The following is a 20,883-nucleotide window of genomic DNA, read 5'->3' as shown; positions in this document are numbered from 1 at the left end:
AGTTAGGATTAAAATTCGAAATATGGAGAAGTTACCCAACATTAAAATTCTGAAACCTGTCTTAGTTGCCACGTCAAGAAACCAAAAGGTTAGACTCTCTCTCTCTCTCTCTCTCTCAAAATTCAAATAATTATGTTTAAGATGTCGTTATAAGAAAATAGTGGGAGGCACATGGGATGCTAATGTTATACAAATATTCTCCACAACCAAAGTCTTGAAGCTTAGAAATCCCTTGATTAGCTACTTTGCCTGCGATGTTTGGTATGCAAATATTGTACATATAATTAATTAATGACCAAATACTTGAACTTTTCTCTTAATAAAAGTCATGGCTCTGCATAGAGTGGAATGGAGAAACATAATTCATTCAAAGCACATCAAATATTTGAGATAAGATTTTCATGATGACCAAAAAGATGTGACAAATGTACATACCCATGGAGGAAGAGGTGCAGCATTGTGTATGGTGTTCTATATGGGAATGAAAGTTTTTAGAGGTTATTAACACCAAATTTTTTTTTCTTTTTTTTGTATTTATAACGGGGGTTTTAGATCCGTTGGTCTAACTAACAGAGGCGAAGCAACTGACCTCTTCGAGCACCATATTTCGTCCAATCCCCCTCGCCCCTCCCCTCCCCACTCCAACATATGCAATACCCCACAAATCACACATACCAAATAAGTAAGGATAAATTTATGTAGGTTGCAAATGGAGGGGTTTGAACTCAAGACCTCTTCTTTTTTAAGGGATGCATTGGCCACTAAGGGGGGGGGCGGGAAAGTGTTTGCAAAATATTGGAAGTAGGTGAGGGGGTAGGGGCAAATAGAGGGTGAGGGTGAGGGAATGGGGGCAACTGGGGTATGTAATTAGTTGAAGAAGAGGGGGTATGTAAGAAGAAGAGAGGGGAGGTGCAAAATTTTGGAGGTAGGGGCAAATAGAAGGTGAGGGAATGGGGGCAACTGGGGTATGTAATTAGTTGAAAATACTCAAAGTTTTATGGGGGCAAATGCCCCCATTGATTCCTTAGTACGTAGCTTAGCCCTTGCCACTACGTCCAACACTAGTTAATTCTTTTAACACCAACTTATTTTAGAGAATACGGATGAAACCCCAAATATTTGAAATAAGACTTCAATCATGATGATGATAGGAACAATGAAGTTGGTTTCCTAGCTAGGATAGAGCCTGGTTTTGGCAAAAAACACCTAGTAAGTATATTCTGCTCCTTTCTTATTCTCTATTTATTGATTAAATCACGTTTAGATTAATGAAACTTGTTAATTTCTGATTTAATTCCAAATGAATGATTACCTTATCGTCTAAGTGATGATGTCGAGCGTAACATCATATAGTGTTCGTCGATAAGAGTATATATATGTATCAAAATTTATGAATTTGTTATAACTTAATTATCTTAAACAGCGAACGAAGCCATCAAACAATAGATCCCGGGCCCTGCAAGAGTACATGTTCACTATGCGAAGAACATCGATCATGCGTAAAGAAAAAAGCTTCAACGAGGGAAATCGAAGGTTCATGGAGAAAATATGGGATCGTTAGGCAAAAGGCAGACAACTTTCTTTGTGATTTGATGGATCAAGCTAACGTAACTTTGTATACTGAACCTTATCATCACAAAAATAATAAGGAAATTAATGCTCGATATTTTATGAACCAATTCGAACTGAACCACAAAAATTTGTCAAATTGATTGGACCAAAGTTGGGACCCTGGTTCAATTTGGTTAGATTGATTTACAGTTATTATAATATTATAAATAGAATTTGAATTTTTTTTTCTTTTTATCTAAATTAACTTCTCTTATTTTTAAGAAAATATGATATTTGGTTTTATTAAGGTTTGGTGATTAAAGAATCATTCCAAAAGTAATTTTCTTGAATTGAGAATTTTTAAGGGTAATTTAGAAATAACCTCTTTGAATTCAGTCCTCAGTAGACCAATGAAAACGACCAAAATAACCTTGTTTTCAACCTTTTGCCGAGCCCTTGATTTTATCCCAAAAAATCGATTGTCTTCAACCTTTAGGATCATTTCTATTTTAACCACCTCAAAAACCCAATCTTATTCTTAATTTTTGAAAGTTGAAGGACATGAAGGTCCATGATTTTGTTGGGGGGGGGGGGGGGGGGAACCATTGGGCAAGTGGCTGAGATGGGCATTTTAGTATTCTTTTGTTACTATCTCATGGAAGACCGTGGTCTAAGTGTCATCAGTTTGATAATGTACCGGTATCTCAAATATTCACCAAAATGTCTAGTTATTTATATATTATCTTTTTTTTTCCCCCTTAAAATTTTGTATTTTAATACATTCGCGGTCGGACCATAGGTTTGGTTTAGTCCGGTTTCTATATCAATGGTATTTCCAGAACTTGAATCATTGTTGATAGCAACTGAAGTGGAAAGATCTTTCATTCATTGTGGAAAGGATAGACGTGTGACCACAAATTCCTTAGAGGATAAGGAAGCATTGATTGACACATAAATTATATTTGTACCATAAGTAGGTCTATGGATTGTTGTGGTAGACTCGGTTCAGATTTAGTAGGGACTCAACTCGGGTGAGTCGGGGATTAACCCAAGCCTAACCCAAACTTGACAAACACCAACTTGCGCTAGTGCCCAACCCGACCTCGATTATGAAATGCTAAGCCGAAATCAAGGTTAATTCATTTCTCGTTAATGCTAGAAAATTAAAAAATGATAAGGGCTCATATAAAGAGAAGTTGTATGTAAAAGAACATAAAATTTATTCTAAAATGTGATTCAAAATTTATAGACATAAAATTATAAGTTAATTTAAAGAAGAAGGAAATTATGAGTAACTAAAATAATTATTATCTTTATTTATTATTAATTGTAATTAATTATTTTATGAAAATATAGAATTACATAAGCAGTCGGAAACATACTGAAATATGAATTGTGAATGCCAAAAAAAAATCAAGATGTAAGAAATATTTTGGAGTTATACCCTTACTAAGTTCAGGTTCGGGCAAATTGGGTTGCCCGATGCCCAACCCGATTTGAATCAGTCATTTTTTTGGCCTGAACCTGAGACCGAACACCAAGCTAACTATTCTCAGATCTGACCCAATGTCAGGTTCAACCCAACGGGTTCAGGTTTGACCTGCCCAAGTTGCAGCCCTAATATTTAGGGTAGGACTCCGGCTCGGATCTAGGCATATCAGATATTAGAAAATAGATGGACTGGGCCAACCCGGCCTGGATACTTGTGGATCAGAAAGTCCACCTTGGAACACGTAATGCAAACTCATGAGTGGTGGTTAAGGCTGTTAATGGGTCATGTTTGGATCTAATAAGGGTAACTCAATCACCAATCTAAATGCGATATTCTATAATCAAGGCTTTGTTTGATTGGCAGAGTTGTACTCCTGATAATTGAACTTTGAATACTTATAGAATGCATTTCCAAACGATCATAAATGGTCAACTAGGTTGTGAAATGAGAGGGTCTTTACATGTGGCATCATGCGATTGGTCAATCTAAGATACTGTAAAATTCGGGATTGATTTTTTTTTAATGCAAAAAATTCTCGAGCTTAATTTGTTAAATTTAATGATCAAACTTAAAATGCGAATCTCAAAAGTTCCCACTACATGGATGTTGGACCTATCGACGCAATGTTTTGGTTATTATAAAATTGAAACAATCTCCACCGAAATATTCCAAGATATTTCAATAAGTGCCTAATGTCCCAGTTTCCAACTGTGACAAGTAATAATTTCATGTACAAATTTAGGATAAAAATGGAATGTTCTGCTAATATTATTCCAAATTAGCATAAGATTTTGAACCATGGGACCTATAGAGAGACCAAATTTACGGGGGAGTCGGGACCATTAAAAACAAATAAAACTAAAAATAAAAATAAAATTCTTGAATCCTATAGGAATGACTATACATCATTAATCAGATGGACTCCACACTTATATTATAGATGGTCCTTTTGTAGGCTTAATTTGACTTGGTTGAGAGTTAAAGAGTTTAAGAAAAAAAATAGCAAAACAAAACCATGCCCCTTTGTGGTGAAATGAACTTAAAGTAAGGATATATTTGTTTGCAACACTAACAGTGTTGTCCAATGTAGAAAAAGGATCGACGATATAATAATCAAAATAGAAAGAGTACGACACTTAATTTTCATGCATGGTTCTATAAGATTGCTTACACCCTCAAGCGATTATGAGACCTTTTCACTATATCGTAAAAAGTAGGATTATAATTTCACCCCCCCTAATCGCCAAACCCACTCAGCATGGAACTAAACTCTCACGATATTCGCTACTTGATGTATAATCATTTTCTCGTGGAGTGACATAAATGTCTTAAAGAGAATGACCTATTTACATATATGTCTGTGAATCTAGTTACATATACATTTTAAAGAGTCCGACTAGCCTTACTAACATAATGAAGAAAAAAAGGCATACTAAGCTTCATCCACCATTAAAAAGACCCCAAGATTTGTAAAACAAGTCCTTGAGATTCATAACAAATCTCGAGGTCTTGTTTTATGCACTCGGAGTTTTTTTAAAGGTGGATGAGGCTTAGTTAGGCCTTTTTCCTCGCTATGATAGTCAAGAAAGTGTTAGTGTATTTTAAAAGGGTTGCGATCCAATGACTCATGAAAAATCCTAAAATCCTGACTGTTAAAATAAGAAATCCAATGGTCAGGATAAAATACACATTTCGAGGATGCATTACGTGTCCTAGGACAAATCCTAACTGTCTCATATTTTAGTGGTCTGGATTTCATGTTTTTTCGAGTCAATGGATCCCAACCCTTGAGAGAAATGACAAAAAAAAAATTATGTAAAGAAATGAGAGATGGATGCCCCTTCTCCACACAAACCTCCAAAGTTCCATCTATAGATAATTTACACTTCACTAGAAGAAGAAAAAAAAATCATTCTTTATAAATCTTCCCCTAAAGCTTTAGAGACTTTGCTACCATTAGCTGGCAAATATATTTATCTAATCCATATGAGATGCAAACATAATGCTGAAGAGGTCTCCCTTTCTATTTATTTATATATTTTTTCTGGAAGGAAAAACAATTGGGTTGCCTCAACAAGACAAAAAACTCATAAACAAATTATATATCCAAGGCATCAAACCCTGTGACCATATATTTTTGCAGCCCTGGACTCTTTCCTATATAACAAGGATTCTCTCTTCCTTGCAATTAAGTTGACTTCACTCATCCTTTTAAAAGACCCTGGGTTCCCCAAGTGGCATTAATTTATGATTAATTCGTTTTCAAACCAAAAACCCCAAGTAATACTCAAGGATTAATTCCCACTTACTTTGTAATTCATTATGATTGGAAATTTAAAGTCGTTGATCATCGTGATTCGTGAGTATTAGGGTCGGCAACATTAATCCTATTTTACTATTTAAGATGCCGTTCTTCTTTATCAAACAAATTTAAAAGAAATGAAGCTTGAATTGATCAAACCAAGGACCACTTGTTTCTAGGAGTCCCAATGCACTTATATCTTATATAGCAACCATAAGATTGGCCGTCTAAAATTGATATAAATTGACATGATCAATAAACCACTATGATATCTATCATTGAGTTTTACAATTAAAATAGTTGTTTAAGAAGACTGAGATTAGGGTTAGCACTTAATCATATTATATGCTTGAATTATCAAAGAAATCCAAGTCCCCACTCCCCCACATGGCTTTAGTGATCAAGTCCAAATTAAAAAGAAAAAAAAAGGCCATAAAATAACATAAAATAAAACATTTGAAAAATGAAAAAGAGTGCATGCTTCATGATTTTGGTTCTAGTTCTTGAATGATGGGTTCTCTAGTTTCCATGACATTTATACATCATTTCCCAAAAAGAAATGCGCCTAGGAAAGTAAGGAAACTTTACACAATGTACTGTCAAAGGTGTTTCATCCAAGTCACAAATCCCCACACAAACTAAGTCTTATCTGAATTAATCTGCCCCAACCTTACCTTTTCAAATCTACTGATTTTGCATCAATGAAGAACTTATTACAAACCATTATTATTGCTAACAAGTTGCTTAATCTCCTCAAGACCATACTCTAATGGAGTCATACCCAAGAGCCCATTAAACGTGAAATTCTGATTTTCTTCTACCCCATTATAGAAATTACTCTCCAAGATCATTTGTCCACCACTAACACCAATGTGATCAAGTTCAATCTTATTTCCATTGCTGATCTGATTACAACTCCCATCAGAAGAACTACTACTTGGTTCACCTCCAAACATTAGAAGACTGTCTTTTACTTGATAATAGTCCATGGGACCCACTAAGCTTTCTTGGGCTTCAAGAAGAGTAGTAGTAGTTGTTGGTGTTGTTGATGTGCTGTTCCAGAGAATTGATGGGATGTAGCAAGTACTACTACTTTCTTTGTATGAAGATGGTGATGATGATGGGAACTGTGGCTGATGAGGTGGTTTTTTCTTAGAAGAAGGAACAATAGTACTCATGATTTTCTTCTTGAGCTTAGTGTTCCAGTAGTTCTTGATATCATTGTCAGTCCTTCCTGGCAACTGTGCAGCTATTATTGACCATCTAGACTTGTTGGGAATCAAATCCATAAGAAGAAACATCAGAACTTCTCTTAAAATTACTGTAAATGAGGAGTATAACAGGAAAAATTAATTTAAACTTGCCATGCATGCAGAAGAATATCCTAAAGGTATCACATGCTTGGATCTTGGACCATATATGCAAAATCTCTAAAATAAAAATTTGAAAAAATAAATAAATGAAGGAGACCCATATATTATGTGTGACCTATGTTAAAAAGAAAGGATCCAAAAACAAAAAAGACTGTACCTGCTTCCAATGTTAGCAAAGAGGCTACAGATGATCCTATCTTCATCATCAGAGAATTTACCATGCTTTATGTTGGGTCTTAGATAGTTAAGCCATCTCAATCTGCAACTCTTCCCACATCTCTTCAGATCTGGAAAAAAAATAAAAAACCCAAATCAAGAACACAACTAAAAACAAGAAGAAGAAGAAGAAGAAACCCTAGGAATCATTTTCATGAAATGGGCTATTTATCTTGGATAGAATAATATTACCAGCTTTATGTGGGAGAGCAATCCAATTCCCACCAGTCCCATATTTCTGGATGTAGTTCTTGAGCCTTGAGTCTTCCTCAGGAGACCATGGTCCTTTCTTCACATTTGCCTTGTCACAACAAGGAGCCCTTCCCATCTATTTGTCTTTGAAACTTATTCTTATCTTCTGATTGATCTCCTTTAAGACCCTTTTGAGGAGAGAAAACTGATATGCCTTTCTAAAATGGTTGTTTGTCTTTGTTTAGAAGACCTGTCTTTTGGACAGTATGTATATATTTATTGAGAAAGAGAGAGAGAGAGAGAGAAGTCAAAATATGGGTTTGTCTGATTTCATTAATCAGTTCTACCTTCATATAGAACTTTCAATCATAAGTAAATCCTTCCCTATACATGCATCACCCTATATCAAGTATCTATCTTGGTTTCTTCCTTCTCTTTCCACCCCCATAAAAGAATCCAAAGTCTTTTATATATATATATATATATGTGTGTGTGTGTGTGTGTGTGAATAATTGTTTGGTTTGGATTTTACAAAAAATGATTATCCTATAATCAAAATTAGAAATCAATTAAGATTAAAAACAAAGTAAGATTCGACTTTTTTTTTTCGCTTAGGTATATATAATATTTTGCATTCCAACAATAGAATCATGATTAGCCAAACTAGATGTTAAAATCAGCTTCATTAAGAGACATTATAAACAAGTGAGATTATGAATATTTTTGAAAATTAGTTTTTCTAATCTAGTTCTAACAATCAAAAATTTGATACTAAAGAAAAAGAAGAAGGAGAAGAAGAATCTAATGCTCCCCTTGAGAAAAATGAAAGAGTATGACTCCAAAAAATAAACCCTAATTTTTTTTAGGGGTGACCAGAGAGAATCCTCATATTGGTGAGACTATAACTAATTGGGGGCCATGCAGAGCCCACAACCACATGGTCCATTTTAATCAGGGGGAGCTTGTAATTACTCAATTTTGAACTCACAACGAAAGGGAGCAAACCCCTGTTACTACGTCTTACCGCTAAGCCCCTCGGTGGGTAATAAATCCTAGTTTTTGTTTCTCTATCATGAAGTGGAATCTTCAACTTGTGGCACGCTGGCAGACTCTATCAAAACAAATGATACCAATTAATAATTTAAACACATTAAATTGATATCTGGAACCAATTATGTCTATGTTTAACATATAATTAGCAACCCAATTGTAGCGATAACATTGTGCCTGCCCCTCGATCTAGTCTGTCCACCGAGTTTAATTGGCACCAGTATCATGGAATCTATGACTTTGTATATAAGTAGAAATGTAGAATTGTGGGTAACACCCAAGAATTGGCCAACTCTTTGGTGAACAGTAAAGTAAAATAATCTATCTGATTGCTTATTTCTAGTCATCAATTTTTTTCATGGCTGGTTTCTAATAACGTACTTGATGAGAAGAAGAAAAAAAAAAGAGTGGTGCTAGAGTGGCCTCGGGACACCTTGACGTGATGGCTCATGCATGTTCATAGATGCGTTTTACTTGTATCTTGGAGAAAATGCATCTAAAGTCATGCGCGCACCTTCACGTCAAGACGTCCCTCATTGAGGTCACTCTAGCCTTAATAAATAAGTAAATAAAAATGTGTAAGTTATTGGACATGAAAAAAATGGTTAGCAAAATGTTTTCATTAAAAAAATTAAAAATGACATTTTCCTAGTTGCATTAAAATGACAAAATTTTGGTAGGAATTCATTTTCTTAATTTTTTTTTTCATAAATAAATTTTGTTAGGATTTCATGTTCTGTTGAAAACGAACCATACGCAATAATACAGAACCTTAACTCTAATGCAAAAAAATAAAATAAAATAATCACCTATCAAAGTTTTTTGGTCGTGAAAAAAAATAGAAATGTATGCCACGTGGCGGATAATGGATATTAGAGTTGGAATTGCAACTGTAGTCTTGGGAGTAGAAGTCTATCAGAATGGTGACAGTGATGTAATTTTGGAAAAATAGAGGGTCAATTTAAATTGTGTCAAATAAATAAGGAAGATTGGGATTCGAAGGCCAGATTTCGAAATGATGTCATGACTTACGTGGTGGGTAAGCCCTCCCAACCCCGTGTGTCCACGTGTAAGAAGCATGGGGTATTATATCATTATTTGAAATCAAGCCCAATGAAACGTGGCGATCTGAAATTAAATGAAATCTTGTGATTGATTTGTGGGACCCACAAGAGGCAGTTAAATGTCTTTCTTTCCCTTTGACTTGCAGCGTTTCCTGTTCACACGCTCAACAGCGAATATATCATTCATAAATGTCTGACAGATGTTGTCCTCCTAAGGATGATATCAACATTGGTATATTTTTCCGTGACAACAAAACGGTGTGGTAAGGTGTCCACATGGCACATTTATTTACGTTGGAGTTTGAGGCCGTGTTCTCTTTTGAATTTCTAAGTGCCAATTTTTTTTACTCTTTTTATTTCTAAGGTGCTGTTTGTTAAACTGGAATAAATAAGTGCTGAATAGCATTAAGCACTGAAATTTATAAGTGCTGAGTTTAAGTGCTGAAAAAATTGTTTATTTAGATGTTGAATCATGTTTGTTACACATTGCTAAAGCTCGTAAATTGTCTTTGTTACCCTTACAATCATATTATACATTATTTACATGTTTCAAATGCCTATTTCTTATCAAACACAATAATATATATTATTTCTTATAAAATTAAAATATAATTCATTTTTAAATAATAAATAATACTCAAATCTTCAATTTATAAATAATAATTTCTACTTATAAAAGTCCAAAAATTTTAAATTAAAATTAATAATGCCATACAAGTCACCAAAATTTGAAATCAACATTAAAATAACTTAATTTTGGATGAATAATTTTTTATGGAAATGAAGGATGTGTAATTATAAAAGCACCCTATGAATTAATAAGGGTAACCCACACCATAGCTAATTTTTTTTTGTTTTATATGGGTTAAAGTTTTTTAAATGAGCAAATTTTTAGTGAGGATGGTCTATAAGGTCTAGAGATCATCCTCACAAAAAATAAATTCATTTTGAAACTTCTAACTCTTTAAAAATAGTTTTTTTTTTTTAAAAATGGACGATTTACGGTTCTTAAACTTGTTTTGATAGGGTTAAAAGTTTCAGGATGTGCTGATTTTTGGTGAGGATGATCTCCTCATTGTAGAGATCATCCTCATCAAAAATCAACTTATTCTAAAACTTTTAACCCATATAAGACAAAATAATTTACTCATGGTGTGGGTTTATTAATTCTGGGGTGCTTATATACTAATAAGGAGATCATCCTCACCAAAAATCAACTCACTCCAAAACTTTTAACCCATATAAGATAAAATAATTTAGCCATGGTGTGGGTTTATTAATTTGTAGGGTGCTTATATACTTATCCATGGGATATAAGAGGTAATATTCTTTTAAGAATAAGGGCATACTTGTCCATGCTCAAAATAACGAAGGGCATACTTGTCCATGTCGAAAAAGGTGAAGTGCTTACCGTTTCAGTACTTTTTTTCAGCATCAAAATAGTGCTGAATTTTTTTCACTTATTTTCAGCAATAAGCATTGAAAATATAGAGTAAACAAACGCGTTATTTTGACAAAAAATGTTGAATTTAATTTTTTTCAACAATAAATGCTGAAAAATAACGTAAACAAACACTGCCTAAGTCAAAAAAATTAGATAAATGATGTTCGTTTAAATTTTTTTGACTCCTACAAATATCAATTGAAGTCTAAAAGTAGTTCATAAAAAAAGTTATCTAAGGACTTCCAAATGACTTTTGAGGGAAGTCAAAAACATAAAACGACTCAAGTATATTTATCAAAATACTCATCTTTAATCAAATTTTCAATCAAATTTAACCTTAAAAAATAAAATAAGATTACTAAAATACCCTTCATCTTTATCAAAATATCCTTCATCTTTCAAAATACCTTTTTATTTTTACCAAAATACTCTTTATCTTTAATCAAATTTTCAATCAAACTTAACCTTAAAAAACAAAAGAGAATTATCAAAATATCATTCATCTTTATCAAAATACCAACTAAATTTAACTTTAAATAACAAAAGGAAATTAACAAAATACCCATCATCTTTACTAAAATATATTTCATTTTTCAAAATACCTTTCATCTTGATCAATTACCAAAATATCCTTCATATTTACCAATTATCAAATACCCTTCATCTTTAATTAAATTTCTAATCAAACTTAACCTAAAAAAATAAAAGAAAATTATAAAAAAACCTTTCATCTTTACTTCTAAGATAAAAAGTAATTCATTATCACTACTTTATTATCAAAACATATTTCATCTTTATGTAAATGTTGGATTGTGTATTATGCAGGTATTTTCTTATCATATGTTCATTTTTAAGAGGAGATGCGGTCAAAATTTCGATAGAATTATAAAATTTGTTTAAATTGAAAATAATTATTTTTATAATTTTTTAATATGATTTTATTATTTATATATATAGTGTAATTATATATTTATTAAGGTATTCTACTCATTTTTGGTGCATTCTGGGTGTATTATCAACATTAAGGGTATTCTGATCATTTTATCAGAATCCAACAATAAATAGCTATCAAATAAACATCAATTTTTGGCTTATGTGTTTTTGTAACAAACAAGCTTCTGTTGGATGTGGCTTTTTAGGCTCTGGACTTTCGTTTCTTCCAGAAGTTAACTTTTGAAGTTGGCTTTTGTAAATAATAGACCTTAAAACACCTGAGCTCTTAACGAAGCCATGCACGTAGCACGATGTGTTTGAACTACAATAAAAATGTACCAAGTAGACATCTAACGTTGTGATTAGCAAATGATATTTGCAGTGCTACACTGCATTAGTTGGACACTGTGTTCAACACTGAACTGACATGGTAGTGCACATACTTGAACCCCTAGACATAGTTATTTAGGCATTATAACTAGGGGTGCAACTTGTTCAAACCAATAATCGAATCAAATCAATAACTTTGGGGTGGTTTGGTTCAATTTGAAACAGGTTGCAGTTTGGTTCCGGATTACAAAAATGGAAAACTGATCAATTTGATTCGGTTCTCAGATCAAACTTATATATATATATATATATATATATATATATATAATTACTATGAATTATTTTAGGAGTTAGGACATAGATTAGTGATTTTTTTATGCATAAGCTAATGACTTTTTATGTATAGATTTGGGATTTATTGTATGAAATTATATATATATATATATATATATATATTATATATATATATATATATATATATTATTAAAAAATATTAGTTGTAATTTATATAATATTGGCAATCCGTAGAATCGAATTGAACCAAATCAACTTTAATTAGATTTGGGTTGGTTTGATTCGGTTCCAATGGAATTTGGTTCGGTTATGGTTCTTATTTCGTAGAATCGACCTATGTCAGTTCGGTTCCAATTTGACCTCAAACCAAACCAAGTTGCACCCCTAATTATAACCATGACTTGGTAGTTTGAGTAGTTGCCACAATAGATTTGAAAATCTCATCCAAGTCAGTCGGGATTTTATATATTTTAATTAAAATAATTTTTAATTTTTAGAATTTAAATGCATGTTATCTCTTAATTTTTAAAAAGTGAAGCTTTTGAAGTAGGTGCACAGTAGGCATAGAATGGGTTGGATTTTATCCGAAATTCTGGTGAGCCAAATCTAAATTTAGTAGGTTTGGACCTTTGGAGTAAACCCAATAAAAGGATTAACACATATTGGGGGGTGCTCTAAGTAAAAGTTGGCATGGCAATAGAACTCTCTCTCTCTCTCTTCCTCTCTTCTCCCAATAGCCTTGATTGATTCCTATGGGGATCTTAAGTCTTCATCACGATTGAACAATAGCTTGAGTTTTATTTGTTTCTTCTCCAGTTAGTCCCATATACCACATCAAACGTGAGGCATATGAAAAGCATTGAAGGTGGATTTAGACAATCAATAACCCATATCTTGATTTTTTAAGTTAATTAATATCTTTTCATCATCCCTGTGATTGTCAAATCCCTTGTAAGGTCTAAGAATTATTGAAATCTTGAAGTCCACTCTTATTTTATATATATAAAAAAAAGGCTTCATGGTTGCAAAAACACTTCCAAGGATACATGAATGGGTGGGTCCATGTTTTAGATTTCTTTGAAGGAAAGAGAAACCTCATGATGTAGAATGGAACCAATTCCATTATCGATCTTAGTAGTCCGTCTCATCAATCGGGATCTTATGCCCCAATAATTAGACTTCACTCTTTATATGAACTTCTTTTTTATAAGAAACTGAATGTTTGGAAGTTAATGAACATTTTTTTTTTTCATAAAATGAGCATAGTAAAACATGCTATTCAAACCTAGCTTCTTGTCCCCTCTTCGGCAAGTAAAACACTTCCATATTGGTTTAAAATGTATTTTTATCAAGGAAAAGGGAGGTTAAGAATAAATTTTGACGAAGATCTGTTTCAAGGGAATGGATGGGAAGAAGTTTCACCTTAAGTCATGTTTTTTTTTTAACAATAAACTGCAATTTTGAAATTTTAGAGATACGAAACAATACAAAAGTTGTTGTGGTGATGTAAGAACTAGGATTGAAGATTTGCTTTATTAAGCTCAAATTTCTCTATTTTCTTGTATAGATTACAACAACAATGGTGGGAAGAGAGTTTCTAGACTAAAGAAACAAAGGAAAGTGTACATCGCATTGAATCTCACATGATTACCTCTCATTGGGGTCTAGTCGAGATGGTAAGAAAGCGATTGGGTGTGCTCCCCAAATCGTGATTTCGAATATTTATAACCACTCCACCAGTAAGGTTACTACTTAATGACTTCACGTGATAGGGTGGGATGGTATGTGCGGTCCAGGGACTAGTCTTGTGGATAAAGTTAGCCTTTGGATCCCAACGATGACTGATCCGTTACCACAAGGATCACCTCATTACAACACCAAACAAAAAAAATCCCACTCATTCCAAAATTTAAGTTAGTGCACTAAAGATTGGCTTATGAAACTCATTAAGATGGAAAAAGTACAAAATGCATGTTATTTAATGTAGAATAATTAAAAAAAGTGATTAATTCCATCTCACAGGGGACAGGTTTTTCCTTTATTTGTTATCTCATTGTTGTTTGTTGGTTTTTTTCTTGTATTTGGGGGTTAACTCTTGCTCCTCTTCTCGTTTTCTTCGTTAATATAATTTATATTTATCAAAAAAAAAATTAAAATTAAAATAAAAGAAAATTACATACCAACATATTAATTACTCATTGGCACAATGTGTAATTTTGGTTTTTTAGTCAATGTCAAGGTCAAGGTCAGAGAAACTTTTCTCTCCTCCTCTTCCTTCCTCTCTCTGTCTCTCTCTCTCTCACTCTGCAACAGTGCAACCCCAAATATGTTGAAGGTGAACCATAGCAAAATCAAAGAACTCATCTCCCACTCCAAGTGTTCCCATCTCATTCTCACTATCCTCTTACTCTCCTCCCTCTCTCCCCCAACATCATCATCAACTCCTCTGTCTTCTATCCCAAAACCTCCTCCTCTTCCCCTTCTACCCATCCCCTCTGCTTCTCAGCTTTCATGGCAATTAGGAGACATGGCTTTCTTCCTCCATTTTGGCACCAACACATTCACCAATTCTGAATGGGGCACTGGCCACATTGATCCCACCATCTTCAACCCGACCAATCTTGACACCCACCAATGGGTCCAAGTAGCCAAGGACTCTGGTTTCTCCCGCGTAATTATCACCGCAAAACACCACGATGGGTTCTGCCTTTGGCCTTCTGCCTACACTGATTACACTGTTAGTTCAAGCTCATGGAAGAATGGTACTGGTGATGTTGTTGCTGAATTGGCCACAGCTGCAAGAGAGGCTGGTATTGGATTGGGTGTCTATCTTTCGCCTTGGGATCGACATGAAGCGTGCTATGGAAAGACATTGGATTATAATGAGTTCTATATTGGGCAGATGACTGAATTGCTCACAAGGTAACAAGGGTTGAATCCAATTTTGTTTTTCTTCAATGGAGTTTTCTTAGCTTGAGCAATCATGAATTTATGTAGGGCAGATGACTGAATTTCTCACAAGGTAACAAGGGTTGGATTCAATTTTATTTTTGTTCAATGGGTTTTTCTAAGTTTTGTGCAATATTGAATTCATGGGCGTCGGGTTTGATAGACTTTGTATTTGGAGAATTTGTGTTCTTGATCAATTTACTTATATGGGCATTAGAATTATCTGATTGTTTGATTTACAGTTTTGTCAACCCAATTGAAGAGTTTCAGTTCGTTTGAGTTGGGTTTTGGAAATTGTTGTGTTTGTAAGGGTATAACTCCTTTTGAGATTGAAACAGATATGGGGAGATCAAGGAGGTATGGTTGGATGGAGCTAAAGGGGAGGGGGAGAAGGACATGGAGTACTTCTTTGATTGTTGGTTTAATCTAATTCATCAACTTCAGCCCGGGGCCGTCATATTCTCCGATGCTGGTCCTGATACTAGGTGGGTTGGGAATGAGGGTGGTGATGCTGGCTCCACTTGTTGGTCCCTTTTCAATCGGAGCTCTGCCGAAATCGGAAACACTGATTCCAAGTGAGTAATAGTTTTTCACCTTCACATTCATGTGATGACTGTATTTCCTTTAAAAGCAGCTGATTTGGGTTTTTTTGGCACTTGAACAACATGATTGAATACCAACAACTAGGGAAGAACCTAGGTTTGTTCATGTTAGATTGGTCTTAACTCAAGCTTACTTTCCATTTCATCCTTGTAGGAAATGTGATGGGGATTGAAAGCTAAACTTTTATTTATGAACTTCAATCAGAATAAGAGTGGTTCTTGAATTTTACATTATGATGGGAGATTTAATCTCTTTATAAACAATATAATCTTGAAATTGGTACACTTCTTGTTAGTTACATAATCCTTAGAATCAAAATTTTCCAACTTTTTTTTTTAATAAATAAAATTTTTATTGACAAAGAACAATAGGAGAGGAGGCTGAGATAGCCCCCAAGCAACAAGAGAAGAAAAAACAAGGAAAAAACAACCACTACATGGGCTACAGGTCACAAACAGAATCCCAATTAAATACAAAATCTTGAAAGCACATTCCCTCAAAGTCTTTACTCATCTTAATCTCATTTGAGGGACTATCCTTGATTTTATTGTGTCCGGTCCAGAAAGTCCACATCTATGATTGGTTTTGAGTCATTTTGACAATACTACGACCCTTTTTTTTTTAGATTAATATAAACCTCCATTATTCAATAGGTACTCAAGTGAAGGAGACTCGCATGGGCACGACTGGGTTCCAGCAGAGTGTGATGTATCCATCAGGCCTGGTTGGTTTTGGCATGCATCCGAGCTCCCAAAATCTGCCATGTCTCTGCTTGATATATACTACAAATCAGTGGGCCGTAATTGTCTCTTGTTACTAAATGTGCCTCCCAATTCATCTGGTCTTATATCCGATGAAGATGTTCAAGTTCTTCATGAATTCACTGAGCTTCGAAGCACCATATTCTCCCATAACTTGGCAAAGAAAGCTGTTCCTAGTTCAAGCAGTACCCGTGGAGGCATTAGTGATTCTCAGTTTAATCCATCCCAAGTCCTCGAGGAAGGTATTTACACTTACTGGGCCCCCGAGGAAGGTCAACTAGATTGGGTGATAGAGCTGAACTTGGGAGAGTCAGTAAGGTTTAATGTGCTACAACTTCAAGAACCAATTCAAATGGGGCAACGTATTATTCAATTTCATCTCGATATTCTAACCAAAGAAGGGGAGTGGAAGACGGTAACAAGGGGCACAACTGTAGGGTACCGAAGGTTATTGCAGTTTCAAACTGTAGAATCTCAATGGTTGAGATTCGTAATTGATAAGTCCCGAGCGGATCCACTGATTTCATTTTTGGGGATATACATGGACCCATTTTCTATTGCGAGTGTTGCATCTAATACAAGCATGCCATTGAACTTCAATGGTAGTCAAGTTATTCGGTCAAACATGTACAACCATTCTCGAAGTGCGTCAATATAGATTTTGGTGCGACGACAATAAGTTTTGGCTTCCCATCCAATTGTTTGAGCATAGTGTGGTTCATTACTTGAAGTTACACAAGTTCAATCAAGTATTGGTTTGCAACTTTGCATTTACACGAAAGAATTTTTATGGATTATGTCCAATTTCCATGTAATATTAGCTTACGAACTTGATAGCTATTAGAATGGAAAACAAAGGGAAGCGAAGACATAAGAGATTTGTGGAATTTTAATGTATTGTACCTTAAGGCATGGTGGTGGCGATGTAAAATGTACTCACATTTAATGTAGGTGCACCTTGATAAAGGATGTAATCAAGGGTAGATGGAAACAAAAATGATTACTAATAGAATATATCTGATTTACTAAAGATGAAGAGATGCTAAGACACATTTCCAAAATGAATCATCATTGAAATCCAATAGTCCAAGTTGAGGCAACAATTAGAAAAGGGTTCTAAAGAAATTCTACAGATAAGATGTCAAAGAGAAACATAGTAAGATTTTTAAATCTTATTAAGAGTCATTTTGCTCAAATGGATTACCACTAGATTTCTTGAAAAAACTCATAAAAAAAAATATCAAAATCAATTTTTTTTTTCTTTTGGGTTTGATCTGAGGTTGTTAAGGTGTACGGCTACTGAACTTCCACCAAACTCCCAAATTTATGGTAAAAATTCAATGGTGAAAAATAAATTCTTCAACGTTCATAGAATTTTGTCCTCTACAAACCCAAATCATCCATCATACATTTGGATGCCACAAAGTGCTAGCCCAAGGACCCTGAGTAAGGCTAGTCAAACTCGTACCCAGATTTACTCGATTCAAGTGTTACCCATGTTTTGAAATAAAATGATCAAATAAAGTTCCAACAATTGATTCATTGTTCATTTTCCTATCAAATTTGATTATATTTCCTTGATTTATTTCATATTATTTGGGTTCTTCCCTGTAAGTTTTCTTCCTTGTTGGATGAATGGACCAATAATGTCTTCCACACCAGAAAACGTTACTTGTGGAATATGCTTCCTTCGGCTATTGTTTGGGGGATTTGGATTGAAAGAAATAACAGGGTGTTTAACAACAAGATCAGAAGCTCTCATACAGGTTTTTTAGAGATCTTGGATTTATTATACCTATGGTCTAAGCAAAACATAGAGTTTGCAGGGACTTCTTTTGATGATTTTAGTTTTAGATGGGACTCATTATGTAATTAGTGTTTTTGTTTGTTCTTTCCTTGTTGTTCTTTTGAGGCTCTCTCGGCCTCCTTGTATTTGATTCTCCTCTTTGCAATATATTATACTTATCAAAAAAAAAAAAGTTCCAACAATTGGACACAATGTTCCAATGATTTTAAAAAAAAAATTAAAATTAAAATTTCTATCAAACTAGCCTAGGTGATGAATAAAGGATTGATCTTAGAAAAAATAAAATAAAAATCAATCATAAATTTCTTGGTAACAGTAAATAAAAATTTAGTGACCAAAATACCCCCACCAATACATGTTAAAGACTCAGTGTCGTGTGACATTAGAACAGTTATAACTGTTAACCATTACATTTTTTTTTTCCTTGCTTGGTTTGTTGCTTAATGGCCCGAAACCACTATGAGATCAGCCATCATCACAAAACTACTCAAACAAAGCCGCCCACATCTTTTCCTAATGGAGAATTGTTCAGACATGAAAGAACTGTCGAAATTTCACTCCCAATTCATCACAAATGGCGTCGCCCACGAAACCGTCGTCCTAAGTACCCTTCTCTCCTTCTTAACTTCCACATCAGGAGACTTGGTTTACGCTCGATATATTTTTGATCAAATAAATTTAGATTCACCCCCCAATGTGTTCTTGTTTAACACCATGATTAGAGGCTATGCTTGGAGTTCTACCCCACAAGAAGCTCACTCTCTTTATATTCAAATGTTGCAGTATGGGTTGCTTCCCAATCTTTACACTTTTCCCTTCATGATCAAAGCCTCGTCGAGGATTGATGACCCGACAAACGGAAAAACCATCCATGGGGCCGTAATAAAGCTTGGGTATGTTTCCGATGTATACATTTCGAATGCCCTCATGCACATGTACCAGAGTTTCGGATTCTCTGAAGAAATTACTAAACTGTTCAATGAAATTCCTGAACCAGATGTAGTCTCCTGGAATGTGATTATCGATAACTTTGCACAATGTGGATGCCTTAATGAGGCTTTAAATGCTTTCAGTGAGATGTGTTTTTCAGGTTTGGAACCTGATTCAATTACCCTTCTTGGCCTTCTGTCGGCTATCTCGGTATCGGGAAATTTAAACCTTGGGAAGTTGATTCATTTGTACTTAATAAAAAATGATTTGGAGATCAGCATGAATCTTGGAAATGGGTTGCTTGATTTGTACACAAAATTTGGTGATATGGGTTCGGCCGAGAAGTTGTTCAGTAGGATGCCCGTGAAGACAGTTTTCTCGTGGACTTCCATGATCGATGGGCTTATGCGGACGGGGGACGTAGAAAATGCGGGGCTACTATTCAACGAGATGCCAGAGAAGGATACCACTTGTTGGAATGCTATGCTCAATGGGTTCATAAGGTTGGGTGACATGAATTCTGCTAATCAACTCTTCAAAGCGATTCCGAAGAGTGATTTGGTTTCATGGAATAGTATGATTGTTGGTTATTCTCAGAACAAGAATTTCGTGAAATCGTTAGAGCTTTTTAGAGAGATGCAAGCTTCAGGAGTAAAGGCAGATCGAATAACGGTTGCAAGTGTGCTATCAGTTTGTGGATTTCTAGGTTCACTCGATCATGGTGAGCTGATTTTCGCTTATGTGATGAAGATGAATGTTAAGGAAGAAGAGGTTGATGTGGCTATAATGGATATGTACTGTAAGTCGGGGGCTCCTGAGAAAGCTTTGAGAATCTTTCATGGAATGTCAAACAAGTCTGTTTTGGCTTGGACTGCCATGATTGTTGGGCTAGCAATGAATGGACTTTCAAAGGATGCTCTTGAATTCTTCTCTCGAATGGAGATTATTGGAATAAAACCAAACGAGATAACATTCATTGGTGTTCTATGTGCATGTAGTTATGCCGGTTTAGTAGAACATGGTCGATGGTTCTTCAACGCAATGACCCAAGTGTATAACATTGAACCAAGGTCTGAGCATTACGGATGCATGGTTGACATCTTGTGTCGCGCAGGTCTATTAAAGGAAGCAGAGATCTTCATTCAAAACATGGCTGATGAACCTGACATTGGTGTATGGGGAGCTCTACTTGGTGCATGTAAGATGCACGGTGAGATTCAGATTGGTGAAAAGGTAGCTAAAATACTAACCGAAATGGATCCACATCATTCAGGGCGATATGTCCTACTCTCTAATATTTATGCCTCAGAAAAGAGATGGATTGATGTAGAGAAGGTGAGGGACAGAATGAAAGCTCATGGAGTACAGAAGACGCCTGGTTTCAGCTTGCTCGAGCTGCGCGGTGAGATGCATCAGTTTTTGGCAGGGGACACATCTCACCCCAACACACAAGAGATCTACTTGACATTAGAAATGATCACTAAGAGTTTGAAGGATGCAGCAGATTGAGCTGAAGTCATGTTTCAACAAAGTTTACAAAAGAAGGGAAATGCCATCACCAGACAAATCACTAATTAGGATTATTTACATTA

The 20,883-nt window shown here is 34.8% G+C and overlaps 2 protein-coding genes and 1 pseudogene across 2 annotated transcripts; 2 read left to right on the top strand and 1 right to left on the bottom strand.

The window, feature by feature from the left end:
- Positions 1-5,783: 5,783 nt before the first annotated feature.
- LOC147395324 (uncharacterized) lies at positions 5,784-7,382 on the bottom strand. Its single transcript, XM_086450924.1, has 3 exons — positions 7,127-7,382; positions 6,876-7,005; positions 5,784-6,608 (listed from the first exon to the last, which is right to left on the bottom strand). Exons 1-3 carry the CDS (start codon positions 7,260-7,262, stop codon positions 6,059-6,061), a joined length of 816 nt encoding a protein of 271 aa, XP_086307050.1. The 5' UTR covers positions 7,263-7,382; the 3' UTR covers positions 5,784-6,058.
- A 7,113-nt stretch (positions 7,383-14,495) lies between these two features.
- Positions 14,496-17,584, top strand: FUC1 (alpha-L-fucosidase 1). Its single transcript, XM_086451324.1, has 3 exons — positions 14,496-15,163; positions 15,529-15,765; positions 16,447-17,584. The coding sequence occupies exons 1-3, from the start codon at positions 14,568-14,570 to the stop codon at positions 17,210-17,212; spliced, it is 1,599 nt and encodes a 532-aa protein (XP_086307450.1). The 5' UTR covers positions 14,496-14,567; the 3' UTR covers positions 17,213-17,584.
- A 1,491-nt stretch (positions 17,585-19,075) lies between these two features.
- Positions 19,076-20,800, top strand: LOC147395322 (pentatricopeptide repeat-containing protein At2g22410, mitochondrial pseudogene; annotated as a pseudogene).
- The last annotated feature ends 83 nt before the right edge of the window (positions 20,801-20,883 follow it).

This window comes from Akebia trifoliata, chromosome 8 (assembly GCF_017979445.1).
Source record: "Akebia trifoliata isolate Shusen 1 chromosome 8, ASM1797944v1, whole genome shotgun sequence".
NCBI classification, from domain to species: domain Eukaryota; kingdom Viridiplantae; phylum Streptophyta; class Magnoliopsida; order Ranunculales; family Lardizabalaceae; genus Akebia; species Akebia trifoliata.
The sequence above is the reverse complement of the archived record's forward strand: the minus strand, read 5'-3'. Positions and strand labels throughout refer to the sequence as shown.

What these genes read in the sequence shown, in the direction of transcription:
- LOC147395324 (XM_086450924.1), bottom strand. Translation starts at nt 7,262, where the DNA reads ATGGGAAGGGCTCCTTGTTGTGACAAGGCAAATGTGAAGAAAGGACCA. An exon ending in TGCTCTCCCACATAAAGCTG is followed by an intron (nt 7,006 to 7,126) that starts GTAATATTATTC and finishes TTTTTTTTCCAG; the next exon opens with ATCTGAAGAGATGTGGGAAG. An exon ending in TTTGCTAACATTGGAAGCAG is followed by an intron (nt 6,609 to 6,875) that starts GTACAGTCTTTT and finishes CAACAAGTCTAG; the next exon opens with ATGGTCAATAATAGCTGCAC.
- FUC1 (XM_086451324.1), top strand. Translation starts at nt 14,568, where the DNA reads ATGTTGAAGGTGAACCATAGCAAAATCAAAGAACTCATCTCCCACTCC. An exon ending in ATGACTGAATTGCTCACAAG is followed by an intron (nt 15,164 to 15,528) that starts GTAACAAGGGTT and finishes AGATTGAAACAG; the next exon opens with ATATGGGGAGATCAAGGAGG. An exon ending in ATCGGAAACACTGATTCCAA is followed by an intron (nt 15,766 to 16,446) that starts GTGAGTAATAGT and finishes ATTATTCAATAG; the next exon opens with GTACTCAAGTGAAGGAGACT.